The 18797-nt window shown below is 44.3% G+C and overlaps 3 protein-coding genes across 3 annotated transcripts in view; 1 reads left to right on the plus strand and 2 right to left on the minus strand.

Annotated features, from left to right (window-relative positions):
• Positions 1-391: 391 nt before the first annotated feature.
• LOC147751873 (uncharacterized) lies at positions 392-1830 on the minus strand (the record flags this gene model as incomplete). The annotated part of the gene is given in 3 exon segments (XM_086973245.1): positions 392-413; positions 853-1306; positions 1675-1830. Coding segments are annotated over 3 exon segments (632 nt in total), but the record flags the coding sequence as incomplete, so codon positions are not given.
• A 235-nt stretch (positions 1831-2065) lies between these two features.
• Positions 2066-18797, minus strand: part of LOC111272356 (uncharacterized) — a 29149-nt gene continuing 12417 nt past the window's right edge. Inside the window, exons 2-5 of the mRNA XM_086973246.1 lie at positions 11575-11613; positions 3607-4221; positions 2622-3413; positions 2066-2395 (exon numbers count right to left, since the gene is read on the minus strand). Of these exons, the coding sequence (XP_086829372.1) occupies positions 2066-2395; positions 2622-3413; positions 3607-4221; positions 11575-11586 (1749 nt within the window). The 5' untranslated portion in view covers positions 11587-11613. The remainder of the gene's footprint in view (positions 2396-2621; positions 3414-3606; positions 4222-11574; positions 11614-18797) is intronic.
• On the plus strand, positions 13682-18482 carry LOC111272357 (DNA-dependent metalloprotease SPRTN). Its single transcript, XM_022853775.1, has 3 exons — positions 13682-13748; positions 13880-14010; positions 16283-18482. Exons 2-3 carry the CDS (start codon positions 14008-14010, stop codon positions 17051-17053), a joined length of 774 nt encoding a protein of 257 aa, XP_022709510.1. The 5' UTR covers positions 13682-13748; positions 13880-14007; the 3' UTR covers positions 17054-18482.

An 18797-nucleotide genomic window follows, 5' to 3' on the forward strand; every position in this document is an offset into this window, starting at 1 on the left:
GTAAATAATCGATCACGAAGTAAGAACGGTTATTGATACGTTATACAGTCGCAATACGTTTTGTATCATACATAAATTGTTACATTCAGACCCAGGACAAAATAAATAAAAGAATGACACGAACGTGCATGGTTCAATAAAAAATAAACCTCTAATAATTAATCTCATAGTAATAATAAATAGCTGAAAAAGAACGAAGCACTGGCAAGGCACAACAAATAGAATGCGACAAACGTATTGAATATTTATTTTTTATATTGAAAATAAACTAGAAAGTTCTATTAGTAAAAATCGGCGAAAGCTACCAAGCAACGAAACCATGAACTAGTGCGTTTGTATCGACTCTTTGTTGACGACTCAATTTCAAACGTCTCGATAAACTTACTTGAGTATCGTCTCATGTTGAGCCAGAACTGATTGCATTAAAGGGCGTAAGGGCATCATGTTAGAAGCTGTTATGGGTATGATGCAATTATCGACCTATTCGATGGTAAATGTATGTACTGAAGTTATTGCAAAAGGAAAAAGCTCTCCTGTATCGTTTCGTGACATTTCTATGATGACGAACCTCTTCGTCTTGGTGAACATTAGTCAAACTTCATTTAGTGCCGATGTTTATGAGGTAGTCATCTAATCTATTGGCCGAGTTAGACTGATGTTGTTTTGAATTGAAGTCATGAATGACCTATATAGCAGGCAAAGTTAATCCTATTTTGTATTCAAATGCGTGATACCTCAAGGCTATCATAGCAGTTAGCGGGAAACTGACGTTTTTGTCCTATTTTAGAATATATATGACATAGACGACATATGATAATCTAATCAAAGCCATCAAGCTATATAGCTACTTACTTTCAGGAGTTATCTTATCCTTGCGCGGACATCCAGATAGGCTCCTATGATGCGAGTATAAGCCCGTGACATGGCCAGTCCCGTTGCAGCCCGGAGTGGGGCACTTGCTATCCTTCATGGTTCCGTCGGGAGTCCGCCGACTGGGCGACTCGGGCGTGCACGTCCCACCCGAGACGAGCTCATCGTCAAGCGCGCCCGGGGGCGGCCCACCGAGTCCCAATGGAGGCTGCGAGGCCGTCGACAACGACGAATGCGATGAATGTGTAGAGTGTAACGGCGAACCGACTTGGCCGCCGGGGGCGGTGAGAACCCCAGGACCCTGGCTAGGACCCTGGTTTGGCCCTCCCGGTGGGCTAGCAGAGCCAACAGGGCCCTGCTGACCTCGGTGCCTCATTCCGCCCTCGTCGATCACCAATCCTGGCTCGTCGTCGGGACCCCCACCTCCTTCTCCCGGCTGTAAGGAAAATATTATTGTCATTGCGGAAAGAAAGAAAACAAGGTTCAATTTCATGTCAAATCCGTAATCTACTGTAGACGCTTATAGATACAGACCCTATATAAATTACCCTCTCCTCTACCTTTATCTAACAAACACGGGCTTAACATTTTTCTCGTTACACAAAAAATAATTGGTTTTTGGCTCGAGCGGTTATAGTTGAACTTGATTGCATAATCTACAACAATGGAGAAACACATATTTAAAACACTAATCATTGCATTATATTATACGATTAGGTGTTACTATATACAGATGTATGTATTTATATAGACATATGTGAATCACTGCATTGAAAAATAAGACAAATTCGGTTAAATGCTTACGTAGAGATTCTTGATAGATTCACTAGATTTGTTAAGATCCGTATACGCCGGATGGTCGGAGGCGGAGCCAGAGGCATGCTGAGGCATAGTAGTAAGCTGTTGGTACGTCATTGCCCCTAGCGTCTGGCTAGTAGGGCTGAAGCCCGGACCTGACATATGGCCCAGCGACGTGTATTCCGCACCGCATCTGGAAGAATGCGACGGAAACCTGAAACCGGACAAATAGCAGAGAATGTAAACGTACAGGCTACGCAAACACGCACAGACAAAAACGCACCAAACGACGTAGGAATGAACCAAACACACAGCTGTTAGTTAACGCGAGTTGACTCTGACAATTTCGAATTTGACCACTTTTCGTACTCCGAAGTACGTTACTACATTTGCCTCTCTAAAACACAAACCTCATCGGGTTGGGGTCAGCTAACTTCGGTGACTCTGTAGCCATGCGTGAGGTTTCCGAACCCGTGCTACAGCACGAATTATCGCCTGCATCCTCGATTTTGACAGGTTGTAGCGTCGTCACTCCCGGAGTGACTGGTGGCAGTGATGGACTTTGTGACATGGTGTGGTACAGCGATGGACTACTATACAGTGCAGAGGACGCCAGAGGCGCAAGGCTCGGTTGTAATTGATGTAAGCTTGGTAGGGGACCCGATTGCGAAACGGGCGAACACCCGTTGTACAATGATCGATAGCTGCTGTTACTCGTATACTGGTTCTGCAAACCCGTGCACGACAAACGACGTTGACAACTGTGTTAATCTCCTCTATAATCCTTTTATTTATGGCCTAATTAAATAACATACCACCTTTTAGTCTCTCAATAAGCCTATATTATAACGCTTTGATCTACAAAACGCGATCTATCACCTATATTTACCATACCGAGCTCAAAATTCCGTTCGTGTGAGACAACGATCGTATGAACAGAAAATAGTGCGTACCAAGTATGAAGTTTGGGCAACGGAAAAATTGTTTAGATCGTCATCATCATCGTCGTCTGGAAGTTCTTGTTTGAAGCGTTTGATAATAGGTGTTACCGCTGATACAGAATTACACCCGACATTGGGCGTCGTGGCCACAGGGGCTCCAGCAGTTGGGACAATTGCTCCTGTTGCGGTTACGTTTGCTGAGGGAGATGTTGATTTCTGCTGCTGCTGCTGCTGCTGTTGTTGTTGCTGAACGATGCCTGCTACTGCTGCTGCTGCTGCTGCTGCTGCTTTCGAAGGAATATTTACACTGGCAGCTGCTAGCGCAGTCTGCAGTCTGGAAGGTGCTGAAGCGGTCGCCGAGGGCGTTTTACCTGGACTGCCACTTGAGTTGTTCGGGGCGTGTGTTGTTGTTGTTGTTGCACAAGTTGAGGGGTTTGAGCTTTGGGTGGGAGCTGCGGGACTATCGGTCGTGGAGGTACAATGAGGCTCGCTCTTAACTTTTACTGTGCAGCTACTATTATTGATATTTTGGTTGCTGCTATTGTTGTTGCTGTTGTTGCTGCTGCTGCTGTTGTTGTTGCTGCTGTTGCTGTGGCCGCTGCTGTTATTTGTTACACTATTATTACCAACGTTAGTTGTAGCTGGGGGACTTGAGGTCGCCTCAGGGCTTTCACTAGTCTTTAGAGCGACAGCCAAAGGTTCCTCGATTTTATTTTCTTCAGGGGATGCCTGCAAAACAGAGACTTTTTTAATTCTCTCTCTCAGTGTCGTCACCAGGATGAAGATTAACGTATTCACGTCGTGCTAAAGTGAAACGTACCGGCATTTTACATTGCCAAATACCAGATATCTAAATTTGTAGTAGCTTATTGAAACCACAAATGCAACATTCTGTAACTGATTGATGTCAATCACTCCCTAATATGCTAACATCGAATAAAATGGTATGTCTATCAATCAGTATGGCAAGGTTAATCTTTCATTAGACGTTGCGTACCGCGGTAGCTTGAGGCGTTGAGGGCGGTTCCTGTTTCACGCAGCTCAGGTCAACTCTAGGGGAAGTGACAATATTGAGCGCAGGGGAAGGCGCCGACCCGTTCGAGGAACAAGATGATACGCTCACAACGTCTTTCCAGGCACTTGCGACGGCGGAGGGCGGCTTCTCAGCCTGCGCCTCCTTCTCAAAGAGATTTACAAATGGTGTATCAGCAGGGTCGTCTCGACCGCTTTGCAAAAGGAGTCCAGCGCCCGAAAGAGAGCGCAGCGCTTCCTCGGTCTCCTGAAGTTTTTTGGTCGTAGGATCTTCCTCGTCTCGCGGCTTCTTGGCAGCCGAAATAGCGCAGACGTCTCCCCGCTCTTTGCCGTCGTCAACGAGCGTCAAGCCCCGTTCCTCAGAGCGCTTCCGTTTCGTCGGTGGTGGCACGGTGATTTGCTGCAACTGTTTTTGTTGTTGCTGCTGCTGCTGCTGCTGTTGGTACCTGCCCGACAACGGAGTCGAACCAGGCGGTTTGGAAGTGCAGTTTGGCGTTGATATGCACTTCTTAACTTGATTATTATTATTATTTGATCCACTGCTCTGGTGAGCGTGCTTCCTCACCACGCTGTCCTCAAGCTGAAATTGCAGGCACGAAAAACAGTATGCATTTAGCTAAATGAATAAACTAGGTAAGGTATCAATGTACGGCGTACACGTATATACACCCGTACATAATTACGTCACATGCACGTTCTGACAGAGAGTCACAAGCAAACAATGATATGATGCTGAAATCATGTAACAGTAACGAGCTCCCGTGAGGGATCAATGAGCCAAGAGAAGGGTCTGCTAAGAGAACGATGAGCGTTTGGATAGTAGCGTCGTCGCGTTACGACAGCAGAAAGGCGACTGGAGCTACGGGAACAGCATGCTTTAGCTACTACTTCTCCTGCTGCGATGAGTGAAAGAACGGTAAAATAATTGATCACCTCATGGCATGGCGTATTACTCGCGGAGCTCACCAGTACAGGGATCCCATGCAAAGACCATGCGGTGAGAAAATTGCTAATTAGAGTCTGTCTGCGTCAGTCCCCATGGACAGAACTATGCGCAAGGTAGAAGAGAACAGACATGAGGGGAACTAGCTGCTTTCTACCCAAGCCAGGAGAATGCTGTACTCAGCCTCAAAACAATCGACGACTGGGCGAATCAACGAGACCCGTTTGCGGTCATCAGACCTCGCAATCATGCAAGTGAGCCAGCTGGCTGTCGGCCTAATACGCCACTGGTCGAAGCAACGACGACTGCGTTGCAGAAGGCGCCTCACTCAACATGGGGTTAGCATGGACAGCCAGTATAACTAGTGCAAGCGGGTGCAAGAAGCTACGATGGATTGCCCTGCGTCTGCGGTCACTTTGCAAGGTGTCTCTCGACTCCTACTCTAGACTCGTCCATATGAATTCGTACTGTATACGGAGAAACTACCCCATCGGATATTCTGCTTTCGTTAGGACCGCCCCTTGTATGCATTCGGTCACCAGGCCAGTCGGGGGTATTCCTTTTTGCTTTGCTCGTTGCTGGGGCAGCCAGCACAATGCTAGCATGAATCAAGCGGATCAATCATCGGTGATCCATCAAAGTTTACACTAAACTACACCCACCGCCCATCAGGCGTTGCTCGAACGAAGGCCAAAAGAGCAGCGGTACGGAGAGTCAGCAAGAAGTTTGACGCCAACATCTGAACCACGACGGCGAGATACAAGGGGGGAGGGGGGCTGCTCTCTTGGAGTTGAGGAGACTGTGAGGTGTTTGGGGATGTTGAGAAAGCACTAGAGCTCCAAGGTTCTGAAGAGTTCGTTTGGCAGAGAAAAAGTTTGGGTTTGACACCGGTAAAATTGTTCTGCTAGTAGTAAGACGCTTATCCATGTTAAATGTTGCGTCTGCAAAGAATGTGGAGTCTTTCATTGTCCCTTGCCTCTAGGTAGATAGAACGGCATACAGTTGCCACCCCATGTAACCCGCCAAGGTTTTCTGCTGTACAGCCTCAGCAAACCGGCCACCTTTGTGTAGTAGAGGTTAAAGCTGCGACAATGCCTGGCAGGCTGTACTGTGAGTACTAGCATGGTAATCAGCCATGCAATATGTTTTGGGTGGAAAAGGAGCAGCAGGACGCTGTGGTGTGGACGGTTATCAATGCCTGCCTGCTTGTGCAGATAGAACTTGACGACAGTGAACGACACTGCCGTTGCCAGCAGCAGGCGGCGAAAGCTGACGGCTTGCCTGATGCGGCGTGCCCGGTCGCGCGGCTTGCCAGGCGCTGCATTATGTGAGGACGGCGCAATGCTCGTGCCAGACACAGCGTATTATTTGTCGCGGGAGCGACAAAGAAAGGCACACAAGCACGACATCAGCACGGAGCGAGCCGCTCGTTGTAATGGCAGTCGAAGACTGCAGGAACTCACCACAGTTGCAGAATTGACAGCGGCGGCAACGGTCTCCACCCATCGAGCAAGCATAGCTTCTTGAATGCGCGAAAGCTCAGAGAACGAACAAACTGGTGAGCTTCTTTCAACGGACGGCGGAATATTTTAATAAGATTGCTGTACCACCAATGGAAGTGATCCAAAGCCAGTGACAAGCTTCTGCTTATGTAAGGCTTGTGATCAGCATAAGGGACTGTGGTAGGATTGCGAGTCATGGATTCATACATATTATACATGGGATATGAACTGCCCCTGCGGTCAACGCCAACTCTAACGCCATTACTGCACGTAGGGCAAAATGGATGGGCGGCCCACTTGGGCCGTCTCATTCTGCAGGCATCGCCGCAAAATGGAGTGGCGCTCTGCTCTGCCCTTACTGACTAGTTCATTGAGCGGTCGGCCCGTGGTTCAGGGCACGAAACAGGATACGCGTCCGACAGCTCAGTCCGTTCACGAGAACCACCGATCACAGATGAGATCGCAGTTGAACGAAGCAGATGTGTGCACAACATCGAGACATGCATCAGCGTAGTGCGCACTATCAAGTAAGGAAGCTCGAAGCTTAGATTTTCTTGGGTATAGTGAATAGCGAAAAAGCCTAAGTTATGTATTGCGTAGGAGGGGTCACCTTCCGTGTACAGTTTAGCCTACGCCTAGAAGACGAAAGGAAACCAACCAAAGACGCAGTGATAGTGGCGGGCGCGGTCGCTAGAACATGAACACTATAATCATCACAAAAGCTACCGTAAACTCCGACAATAACCCCCACATCTACACCTCACAGTCAATGCTTTTGTTTTGCTCCAGGAGCTCACGTTTTCGTTACCATGTAGCATACTAGTCGTCTATTACACAACTAGCTACAAATACTACAACCTCTATCTAGTGCTGATCCCTCTTTTTACCTATATATAAATGCCTGGGAGAGAAATGAAAGCAAAAAAATCTAGATGTTTGTTCGAACACACAAAAGCGGTTAGATTGGATAACGACGACGACGACAAGTACCGATTGGAAACTTTAACATTTGCTTCCTTCCGCCTGCTTTCCTCACTCATCTCGGTGTTTGGTGCCGTCATCGCAGGCCGACTCTGCTGATTTCTGATGACCGAGCCGGGAATAGAGAACCGTGGCAGTGGAAAAAGGGAAAACTAAGGTGAAAAACAGCACAACTAACCGACTAGCCAACCAAAGAAAAAGCATCGGTCTGCTTGATCGGTGAGTAGTCGGGATTCGAGGATGGCGTGGTTTGCTGACCAAACGGCCGTCTGCCAGGCTGATGCCAACCAATCCAACCAGGAATATATAGTAGGGGATCGCGGGCAGAACCGAACAGTGTCTAAGTTGCGGGAAGATAGCAGCGGCAAATTGGGGGTTCACCATTAGGGCCATTCGAAATCATGGAGGGAACAGAAGTAGCGAAAACTGACGAGGGGAAGACAGTGTGAGACTAGCCAGCGGCAGATTTTCTCTGCGTGAAGATGCGCTGGCTGCGTGGTTGTGACGGCAGCGGCCCTTCGATGTTGCTCCCACTGCCGGCATTGCCTTTACCGCTTGCCGTTCCAAGGGACCGTTAAAAGTTTGCAGATGGCGGCTTTCGCAGGTGTCCCCAACGCCGAACGGGGCTAGCTCACTGCCTACCTGCTTACCGAAATGCGGGCGTCATGTGTATGTGTCTGTGGAGGAACGGGGACGGCGGGACGTGAGACTGGTAAAGAGGGAATCTGGGCAGAGAACGAAGAAAACGCGAGAAGGCGGAACAGGACGAGTGGTTGGGGCAGGTGGTGGCGGCACCGAAGGCGACTTTACCGGCGCCATGAACGTTAGGGGAAGGCAGAAACGAACGTTGTTGTCCAAGCAGCATATTTCGGCCACCCAACCAACCGTCCACCACATACACCGTATGTAAACAGAGTAAACGCGGCCTACAGACCCTAAATCCTCCTATCCTATCCTACCACTGTCTGGACGAGGTGTAAAATGTTTTACGATAACTTTAGAGGATAACAAATATAAGCGTAGAGACGGTTGAACGTTGAAGTGTAGAAGCGGCAAAACGCTTCAACACCAGCTTCGAAAGCAGCAAACAGACATTGGGTCAGTAAACTATCGTTGCACGCAGGACGAGTCAGTGCAGGGAGAATCTTCCGCCCCTCCGGAAAAGGGGTCTGCTGCCAGCGCATAATAAATGTTGAATTGGGGTTGCCATCCACAGCGCCGCGGCGTACAACCCCGAACAGATCTCAATTACCGAACTGATGCTGCTCGAGGAGCGCAGCTGGTAGTAATGGCTGCCACGTCAGACGGAAGAAACATAGGATAACATTCAAACAAGGAAGCGATCGCGATTCAACGTACACGAGGCAGTATTAAGCGCATTGGGCAGCGCGCAACTTTGAGTACCTAACTAACGTCATTGCTGTCATAATGTTCCCTGTTGTTGAGACCGGATGAACCGATTAAATGGAGGAACAGGAGTGTACGCTGATTTCTCAAGGTCAGGACAGAATTAGATGTTCTAAAACCCTAATAACCTTTGTGGATTTTCACCGTTCCGATTGAGAATCGTTAGAGGCCCACGTTAATTTAGCGGAGCCTTGCTGGATAGCAATCTACGTCCCAAACGATATTTTGAAATTTGGCCTCTATATCTATATGATCTAGGATTTGTTCAGTAAAGGATATCCAAGATCTAAAGTAGTTGTTCTCACTTGGTTTTGATCAGAATCATACAAGATGCCCTATGCCCGCTTTGGCTGATATTTTATATTGGCAAATTATAAATGACCACATGTTTGATCCTTAACCTATATTGTTAGATCGGATTTATTATGGGCCTTATTTAAACACCCGTAAGCCTATCACCTAGACAACTGCTTAGATCTACCTGAACACTAGTAGCTGTTTATATGCTATATGCCTCGATACGTTAAGAATATTATACATATTTACGCATACGTATTGTAAGCTGGTGCCATTTATGTTGGGTTGTCCTACTTGTTCGCGCTATTATCATTGCTGCTTGCCGCTTGACGAGAGCTTGTAGAATGAGAAGCTATTTTATTGCCCTTAGGTATTAAAAAATCATTTTCGATTCTTTTGAAACAAACGTCAAATCGATATAAGCATATTTTTTTTAATTAGTTACGGTTTTTACAAACAAATTACTAAAATGCCTTTGGATGCCTTGGACCCCCGCTGGAACCAAGCTCGATTCTAAAGTTATTAATTTTTATTCGTATTCCAAGTGTGGGTGTGTGTGTGAACGAAATCAAACAAATATAAAGCCCTATTTTCTCACCGTTTATGTCTCGTCAGACCCTATACATTACAGGCTTGATACATTCTAGCCAAGGATTTTAATTAACTTCAAGTTTTTTTTAATGCCAAAAATCGAGTCACTATTGCAAATACTATGATTTCGATGTACAAGACATTTTTCATTTTCTGAAAAAAAAAAATTATTGAATCAAACCAGTCGCTAGATCCACACGTCTGTCTAATAGATCACTTATTTTTGCGAACTGCTGTTATTATAAAGTCTTAAACATATTGAAATAAACAATCGATTTATGGAACTGATCCTCATCTTCATGCGCTCTCTTGTTTGTTTGACAAAAGTGTATTGTTGCTGAGCGAAATTGAATATTAACATTCTTTACTAATCGAAAGTTTTGCCTAATCGATACCGGATAGCTGCCGCGAACTTGTTAGCACACTTTTCATCTATGGACAACGTTCTATTTCCCCGCGGCCTACTAGGCCAACACACGGTGTCGTATGATGTTGTGTGGGCTGGAGAGACACTGCAATTGGACGTGCGATTTGTTCGAAAACTACAACCGGGCGCCACTTAGCCCAGAAAACAGTTGTTTCAGCCACTAACGAATTTCGCACGGTGATGAACTTCCTTTGAAGGGCAACTTACGATGTTCTGAACGCCGTTCGTAACAGATAATTCAGCACTTTCACTCAGGTTTTGTCACAAAATTTGATTTCGTCCCGGCTTGATGTGCTACTACAGGACTTTAGTTTTCAAAATGGCGACAGCCAGCGTAGCTGCTCGTCTGCCAGGACGTGGGTGCGCGAACGAGCGGCGAAAGGGCGGAGTTCTGGGGGTGCTGTGTTTGTTGAGGTTGTATCTATCTGTCTCTGATGTGTGATGAACTCGAGAAGAGTGGAGCGAATCGGCCTGCAAGGCACAATTTCCATAATAGCAGAGCAGCTACAGCTAGCATGATACCCCTGCTGCCAAAGTTCGAGCTAGATGAAAAGGGTAAAAGAGGGACAGATCTCGGCCCGAAACCTTCCCGAGCTTCTCGCTGACCCGATGCCGGGAAAGGTCTTGGAGCTCAGCACAAGTCGGCCTTTTCGTGATGATCACGAATCGCAGATCTGTCACTAAATAGAATCTCTGGATGATATTCCCACTCTATATGGTATTACCGTACCCTCTCGAATTGTAGCCGGTAGCCGAGAACCAGTAGCCGATAACAAGTCAATTATAGACAGTAGGTTTGCACTAGCAGTAGGTACATTGACCGGCTTATAGAACTGGTAACGCCAAAAAACAATGACGGGATATACGACCCATAGCGAAATGGCGAGCATACGATGAAAGCTCAAAATGTGCGTGTCATTAATTTCGAGACTGTACTATATCGTTACCCATAGGATGACACAACCAGCAGCGGCAACGAAAAGGCGTCTTGCCATTGTAATTGTCGTCGTCGTTGTTCGCAAGGTCAGATTCGTGCTCACCCACTTCGCTTGCACTTGGTGGGACGCCAGATCACTGCTTTTAGTTGAAAACAACGGTAGCAGCAGTCAAAGCGCAATACCGAAGGGTGGTATACGGGCGGCAAATGCAGCCGTCGTAGCGAGAAGATTGTCAAAAACATTCTATTTGCAGGGACCGTGCTGAGTGTATTGTAACCGAGAGCCTCGACCTATTGGTATCGAGAAAATGATCGCGGTGGCAGAAGTAATGACAGAAAAGCACTTTTAGATAGCCTCGTTCACTACGCTCCACCATCGACTGACTGGCTAGCAGTGGCCGCTAGCTTCTGTTGTCCTGTGCAGTACATACTACATCACTACTGGTAGAAGACATCCGCTTCCAATAAACATGGCTTCATCCTATCTCGAGGTCTAAAGGTTAGACGTGGCTATCTTGGCTGAGACACAAATGAAAGTGATAGATCGCCGTGGGAACCCCACGGCGACCCCATTGCTTCAGTTACCCATTGGCATTTTCAGAATTTTTGTCTAACGCTCGAAAAAGAGCGATATCATGACTGGACTTATCGGCTAGTTTAATTCTTATTGATACCATATGACACATGTGAATAGAAACGTAATTAAGAGACTCTTAAATATATAAATCTCTCTGTTTGCTAGAGTCGACCACTCTTAGCTTGCCTTGGACCAAATACATAAAGCAAGAACAATGGACTATTGGCATGAGTAGTTTTCTAAGTCTGAACGATAAGTGAATGCTTCCTACCTTGCCGCTCATCGCTCAGGTGCCTCCTCGTCCCGGTATCTGGAAGAGAACAGAAGTATGAGATTTTTAGAGACAAGGCTTAATTGCTTGCACTTACCTTACAGCAACTATAAAGGCAACCCGTTCGTCAAAGTACAACGTTGTACTGATTTGCTGTGCAATGGATACCATGACCCAGTTGCTGGAAATTAGTGCCTTGTATATTCTATATATATATTTTGAACAAGTGTAGCAAAGTAAAAAAAATTTGTAATGTTCAAGCGGATACCGATTATTTGGGTGGTCATATAATACAACCCATAGGTTTCAGCGCGAATGTTTTAATCGTAGCTTCCGCCGACAAGTAGGTAGGTTATTGAAGTTACCATGTGTTTATGACCATATAACGATATGACAAATGTACGCGGCGATTTTTTCGATCGTTGCCAAAAGGCCTGTGAGCAAAAAAGTACCCATCCATATCTATACGTAAGTGAGGTGTAGATTCACGCAGTCTCAATACACCGATAGCCAAAAGCCGTAGCTAAATGATGCATAGAGAGATCAAGTTCCAACGTCTTTCTCAGAACACAGCTGAAAGGGAGCTTGTGATCTGCTGTTGCCGATGCTACGGTGATTAAAACGAGAACTTTTGTTATGGAAGTATACGTAGCTCATACGACGTTTTACCGACTTATAGAATTTCCTAATACGATCGAAAACCAATAAAGAACCACCTGTACACATTTATAGCATTACAGAGCAGCTCTTATTTAGGGTATCTGTCGAGTAGTACTTCGTGAACTACAATATATTTGATGTACTTTAGTTAGTTATCAGCTAATTCCTACTGATGCAGCTGTGCGAGTATATAAGCATTTATTAATAAAATCGCTACTAGCCATCTGGTCCTGATTCCGTCGTATCCGATTGTCCTGAATCGGGTTCACAGCTGAATATCATGCAATGCGAAACTGCAGTTAATTTCAATGTGCCGCTAGCACAGCGCGAGAAAACTGCGTGGAACGAGAGGGAAAAAGAGCGCCCGCAAGGGAAGAGGCTGTGCTGGACATTCAGCGAATGGGTCATTACATCCGACGACAATCTGTGCGGTCTGCAAGCGCGCCTGGCCACATATCCAGCCGGTGTTACCACTAGCTTGATTCACACAAATCCACACCAGATACTCGCACCGATATTTATGTATATTTATGTATGTCGGTGGGTATATATAGAGGCGTCAGTATACTCAATGGCGGCGGCGGCGGCGGCGGCGGGTACGCTAACACCGACCATATGCATGCTTCGCGCGGCCTGGCACGTGGAAGCTTAAGACCATTTAGGTGGGTGTCGAATTCGTTCAAGCGTACTCCAGAAATCCCTTCTATGCCGTAAATGCTATATACCATAAGCAGGCCATACAGACACACCAACGAGCCGGCTAAAAGCATAGGCTGTACTGCACTCTATCAATTTTGGGCGCTTGTTATTAATAATTTCTCTGTTTTGAAGGTAGATGGCAGGAAGAAAATGTTCGACTGTCTGAACAAGTTATTACCTACGCTAGTAAAATTTGAGCACTCTTGAAAGTGCTTGATGTACTTTATATCTTACTGTATAGCCTAGGAATATCCTTGTCAGACGGAAACCGACTCTTCAATAAAAGCAGATAAACAATATAGCAAAGGATAATAAAAAGGCAAAAAGTAGGAGATGTATTTGCAACGTTTCGGGATGGGCTGTGGTAGACAGAGTCGATCGTTTAAACTATAATACGATTAAGGCGCGCGTTGGCTCCAGCAAAGCTAAGTCGCTTACCGGATTGCTCCGTTTAGTATTTTATCTTACCCAAATAATCGCCAATAGTTCATCGGATGATTTTTCTAATAACATAGCACACAACAGGCAAGGAATCGTTCTTGCAGATCACACTGTGTTCGGTACGACAATTTCGTTTCTAAAATATACGTAAACAACCCACCGCGGGACACTGCGTCACCCTAATTTAGCTCAGATTTCCAGGATACCAGACGTCATACTGCCAATATTTTACAACCTAATACAAAGCTGACAGCCTGTAAGACGAAGTAATCGGCCGCCCGATTAAAGGCCACCCCATGAGCAGCGAACGAGTTCTCTTTCAGTTAGCAGTAACAAAGGCCATGTTTGCTACTCTTGTAGATTTAACGTAAAAAGTGAGTTATTTCGTCTATCAGGTGTGGGTATCATCAGCTGGTAATATTTACGCTGCAGCAGAAGCTCCGACAGTCGTAATAGCTGTTGTTGTTGTTGTTGTTGTTGTTTCTGAAAACGCTGTGGCGTGTAGAAGTGGCCCAGAGTGGCAATGGCGTAAAATTGCTGATAGCCATACTTCTGTTGCGATGGCATTGGGATCGTGGATGGTCGTCTCCGACGAGCTGTTGTTTCCTCCCAACGCGGCTTGAGGATACTAGAATGGTGAGTGGGCGGACCCTGAACGCCGGTAGCGCCACCTGCCAGGGGCCTTAGCCATAGCGTACTTTGAACCAGTTGGAGTGCAGTAACCGTCCCCATCGGTTCTGCCAACTTACTTAGGGTGGGTTTCTATCCCTTTGCGGCAAATTGTGGCAAATTCTAGATAGACCCAGGGTCATCAGCAGTCATCAGATGATAAATACTTCGTACAGACCTCGCGACGATGTTCGAGGAAGCTAAGAGGAACCAAAATATTGGCCGTTTCAAATATGGTCTCCCTAAACAAAATCTTAGCGTCAATCTCGATATGACAAACAATAGGTGTTGTGTTACGTCGTGAGCAACTATACGGTATCAGCCGGCTCTATGGGATCTAGCGAAATATATACAAGCTGTCCTGAAGACATACACGCAACTTAAATAATAATAGCTTTAATTCAATTTTTGTTGCCATATAATCAATAGATAAATTGCAAAGGGATCTGCATAAAGCGTATAGTTTTTTGTCTGCTGGATAGACATTCAGACTCACAATCGTTCTGTTGACGACGGTGGCTTATTAACTCGTAAACCTCAACGAAATGTTCGTTTAGTCTTATGGTGTGTTATTGCCAAGTTGCTGCCAATGTGATCGTGGTTAGGTGTGAAAGAATTTTCCGGCATTTCTGTTCAACCCATTTATATTTATATAGTAATCGTCATTTTCAACAAGATAAATCCAGTATAGCGTGTTCGTTTAATATATTCAAGTAAATGGCGCCAACCCCTTTACTGTTAAAAAAAAAGCATAAAAGGCGTGCTTATTTTTTTGGAGTACACTATTCTACTTTGAAAGTCAAATATCTGGGAGATTTCGCTTGTGCCGTCTTTTTTTTTAATTTTCGTAAAATCTCAAACAAAAAAGTCATTTTAATAAGTTATCACATATTTTATTTAAATTCGTTTTCTCATCATATGTTTCACTAATATGTTAGGGTGTCTAGCGTTTCTTCTGGTTCGATTCTTGTCGAATCCTGGTGACAGGTTACATAATTTTAACATGCACAACAATCTAAACAAGAGAAAATTATGCCAGATCAAAATACTTCAAATATTTAGCCCGACGGACCTTTCGAACGCATAAGGCGCTAAATATCGGTTATAGTTCTCGCGGGAAAGGGATTTTGGGGCATTCATATGGTTGTTTCGTAAATGTATTCATACGTTATCTAATGCCCCTACTGACTATTTCAGGGTTAATGCCTCTCCGTAAAAAGGGTCGTAGTAAATATAGCTTATACAATTTTGTGCCTTTGTCGATTCCTTTGCTGCTCGGTGTACCAAAAGCAAGCAAGATTTAAAACTTTTTAGCAAAAACAAAATTTTTCGCATTATGGTATCCAGACAGCAGCATATCCTTTGAAACACGCTTTTTTTTTTTACTTACACTGTGTTACTGCTGTTTGGATCACTTAGCACTATAGGCTATTGTACCGTAGTTGTGATTATAATTTAACTAAATGCGAACATTTAAAGGGCTTGTATAATTCATATTTGCAGTATATCGAAATTTACTGAAACCATAATGCACATTAAGAAAACATTTTCTAAAAAAAGGTTCGTCTAGATAGAGAAATACTGTGACATTTTTCAGGCAGAAATCTCGAACGCTGTGTATATAACATTTACTTTATATACGTATATACACAGGTGAAACATGTGACGGTATCCATATGTATTAACTCCTGATCGTCGTTGTCGAATCGGAAGAATTGTATTTGCTGGTTTAATTATACGTAACAACAATAACGTAGCATAACACTATTTTAAATTTTGTTTAAAAAAAAATTAAATTTTTGTTAAAATTTGTTTGTTGTCAAGCAGAACTTAATTGAAAACAATATTCCGAACTACACATTTGCTTTATAAGCGTTTTTTTTTTTGTTTAAGTAAGTTTGCCTTGAATCATTACTGATTTAAATACATCAGTAATAATTTAATTCTTTGCTACGTTTAACAAGCCATTTTTTCTAAAGTGATACCTTATAAGACACCTTTGACAGTACAAATGGCTCGGTTAGATTATCTAATCAACCTAGTTCAAACCTAACGAGCTTTAATAAAGATTTACTTATTTTCCGTTTGATTTTTTCCAGTACATATAATTATGGGTTATTACGCTCAAATACAACACCTTATGTATAGTGAACGCTTACAGTTCGCAGCAATAGAAGTATAATACTTGGAACGGGTAAATGCGACTCATGTACTCGTATTGCTATCGTTATTGTTACAGAATCAACCTGTCGAAAGCTATGTCCAACTGGCCGAAACGATGCGGTTAATCGAATGTGGCGGCGATCCAGACCGGAGGCTGGCCGAACGCCTTCAGTACGAGGAGGACAGGTATTTAGCGGAGTTGATAGCCTTAGAAAACCACCCACGACCCGGTCGCGAACCCGAGCATGTGATAAAATTTCGAGCACTCCTCGCACTCCATAGGGGGCTCTCGCTCGTAGACCCTCGGTGGGAGACCATCGATCCTACGCCAGATATTCATGCAATGTTCCAAGTGTTTGATGACATGTTCTTCGAGAGCAGACTGCGATTTTGTACGATCGGCTGGAGCAAAGCTGACGAGATGAAATCCTGTGCCGGACAGTTCGGTCTCCAGGACGGCTTTCCTAGGATCTGGCTATCGCATCCACTGCTTTTGCTGCGGCCGCGTTCCGATCTAGTACAAACCCTACTGCACGAGATGATTCACGCCTATATTTTTGTTACTGGTATGGCAAGATATGAGGGACGAGGTGGACACGGGCCAGAATTCCATAGACATATGAACCGAATTAACGCACTGGCTAGATGTAACATAAGGGTTGCTCATTCGTTTCACGACGAGGTTAGATACTACAGGGGTCGCTATTGCGGTTGTAACCAGCCCTGTACACACCCAAATGCAATTTATATCGGCATGCCTGCGGTGCTACCCGCTTGCCAATGGTGGGACTTTTATGACCATTACTACGGGTTAATTACCGAAGGGTCGCAGTACCGAAGATACTAATCAGCTAGAAACGAACTCGCAGGAATTCTTGGCCGTGCCTTGACATGACACGAGTCAGCGTTGCTGATCAGTGTTGAATTTTACAGAGGATGGAGGTGATAGAAAGAAAAGGTCGCAGCACTTCGTAGCCTTTGTGTTTACGATTCGAGCTGTCTCACGTGGTAACATACAGCCGAACAGCTGTTATTGTTATTTGTCTAATGATAACGATGGTGAAGCTATTGGCGCATTGTTTCCTATTGTGATCTTTGCAACCTAAACACATTAATCAATGCTTATTATTAGGTAACTGTCACCAATGTATGCTAGTCGCCACTTTATCGTATCATTGTTTATTTAATTCGAAAACGCATCATTATAGGCTATAAGTAAATCTGACCTCTTATGCCTTCCAGCGTCCTAACAGGCAGTGAACTGAGGCTGAAATGATGTTGAGAGAATTGAAGTTTTTTAAAACTCCAAGAGATCATTCTAAAAATACGCGTTAAGCACGAGGCTGTTTTTTAATATGTGGCCTATTCGAACAAGTCGTTAACGAGACCTTCTGCATACGAAACCTACATGTTACTTTGTATCTTACATGAGATATTTACGACGCAATATTCTTCGTGGAATCGGCAGCCCCACGCAACGCTGTCAGCCGTTAATAAAGCTACAAATAAATATAATTTTATTTAATAAAAATAAGGATTTAATAAAAAAAAAAAACTATAGCTCACATTTATATGGAATTATCGAAAAAAAGTTTCAAGCCAAAGGTTTTTATTTGAAAATATAATTAAGCTAAATATGCGCAACAATATTCTACCGTTTATCTGCTAACAACGTAGTCTCATTAGTGTAGATTTTCTATGGCTTCTAGGCAAAAAAAGCAAGCACCCTTTGTGACAAGTGATCCATGAATCCCTCCAGTAAAATTTATTCTAATTATTTTATTGAAAAATTTTAATTGGTCTATTATTACGAGAAGCAAAATTATCAAAGCTGAAGCAGCGAACATTTTCGAGCTGTTCCTTTCGATAGCGTATTTTAATTATAAACAATATAAATTATCGACCTAGCCAACATGTGTCCCCTTGACACCGCTTTATACCCAGTTTTTACATGTCGCGCCTCAGCTCTCAGATGACGACAACGTCAATCCGACGCGACTCATACCACCTGAGATCTACAACTTTAAAGGCTATTGAGATAGAAAAATGGTTAATAGATTTTCGATAACCCAATGTTTATGACCCATATCATTTCCAGTGAATCCTCGTCGTGTACTAGATAGTAAACAGTGATGAGTGCGGTCTTCATCATTAGAGTCGATTGCGTCTTTCTGTTTCGATAATGTCGATACAAATAGTTTGTCACAGTTTGAAAGGCGCGGAATTAGAGGATTACATTTATTGGCTTCTTGTAATAAAGCTATGATCAATGACAAGGTGTAGTTGCTTTCAATATGCCTGTTAAGAAGGGCTAGTTATGTGTGTAAGCTGAGATATATATTGGGAGAGAGTGTTGCAAGTCCTCGCATTGAGTATACTGCTTGTCCATATGCGAATCCTTGTAATACTTTTGAATTGGCTAATGCAGAATCTGTGACTTCGATTGAACAGTATTGTAATGTAAAATGCATGCTCTTGGAAACATTTCACTTTCAGCAATTTCAGCCAGAAAAAACGTAGTCCTCCAATTATCGCGTTTCGGTGTGCTAACGCCACTGTGACGAGTTGGGGCATCTTAACGAGGTCGAAGT

This window comes from Varroa jacobsoni, unplaced genomic scaffold, assembly GCF_002532875.2.
Source record: "Varroa jacobsoni isolate VJ856 unplaced genomic scaffold, vjacob_1.0 contig02057, whole genome shotgun sequence".
Classification (NCBI taxonomy): domain Eukaryota; kingdom Metazoa; phylum Arthropoda; class Arachnida; order Mesostigmata; family Varroidae; genus Varroa; species Varroa jacobsoni.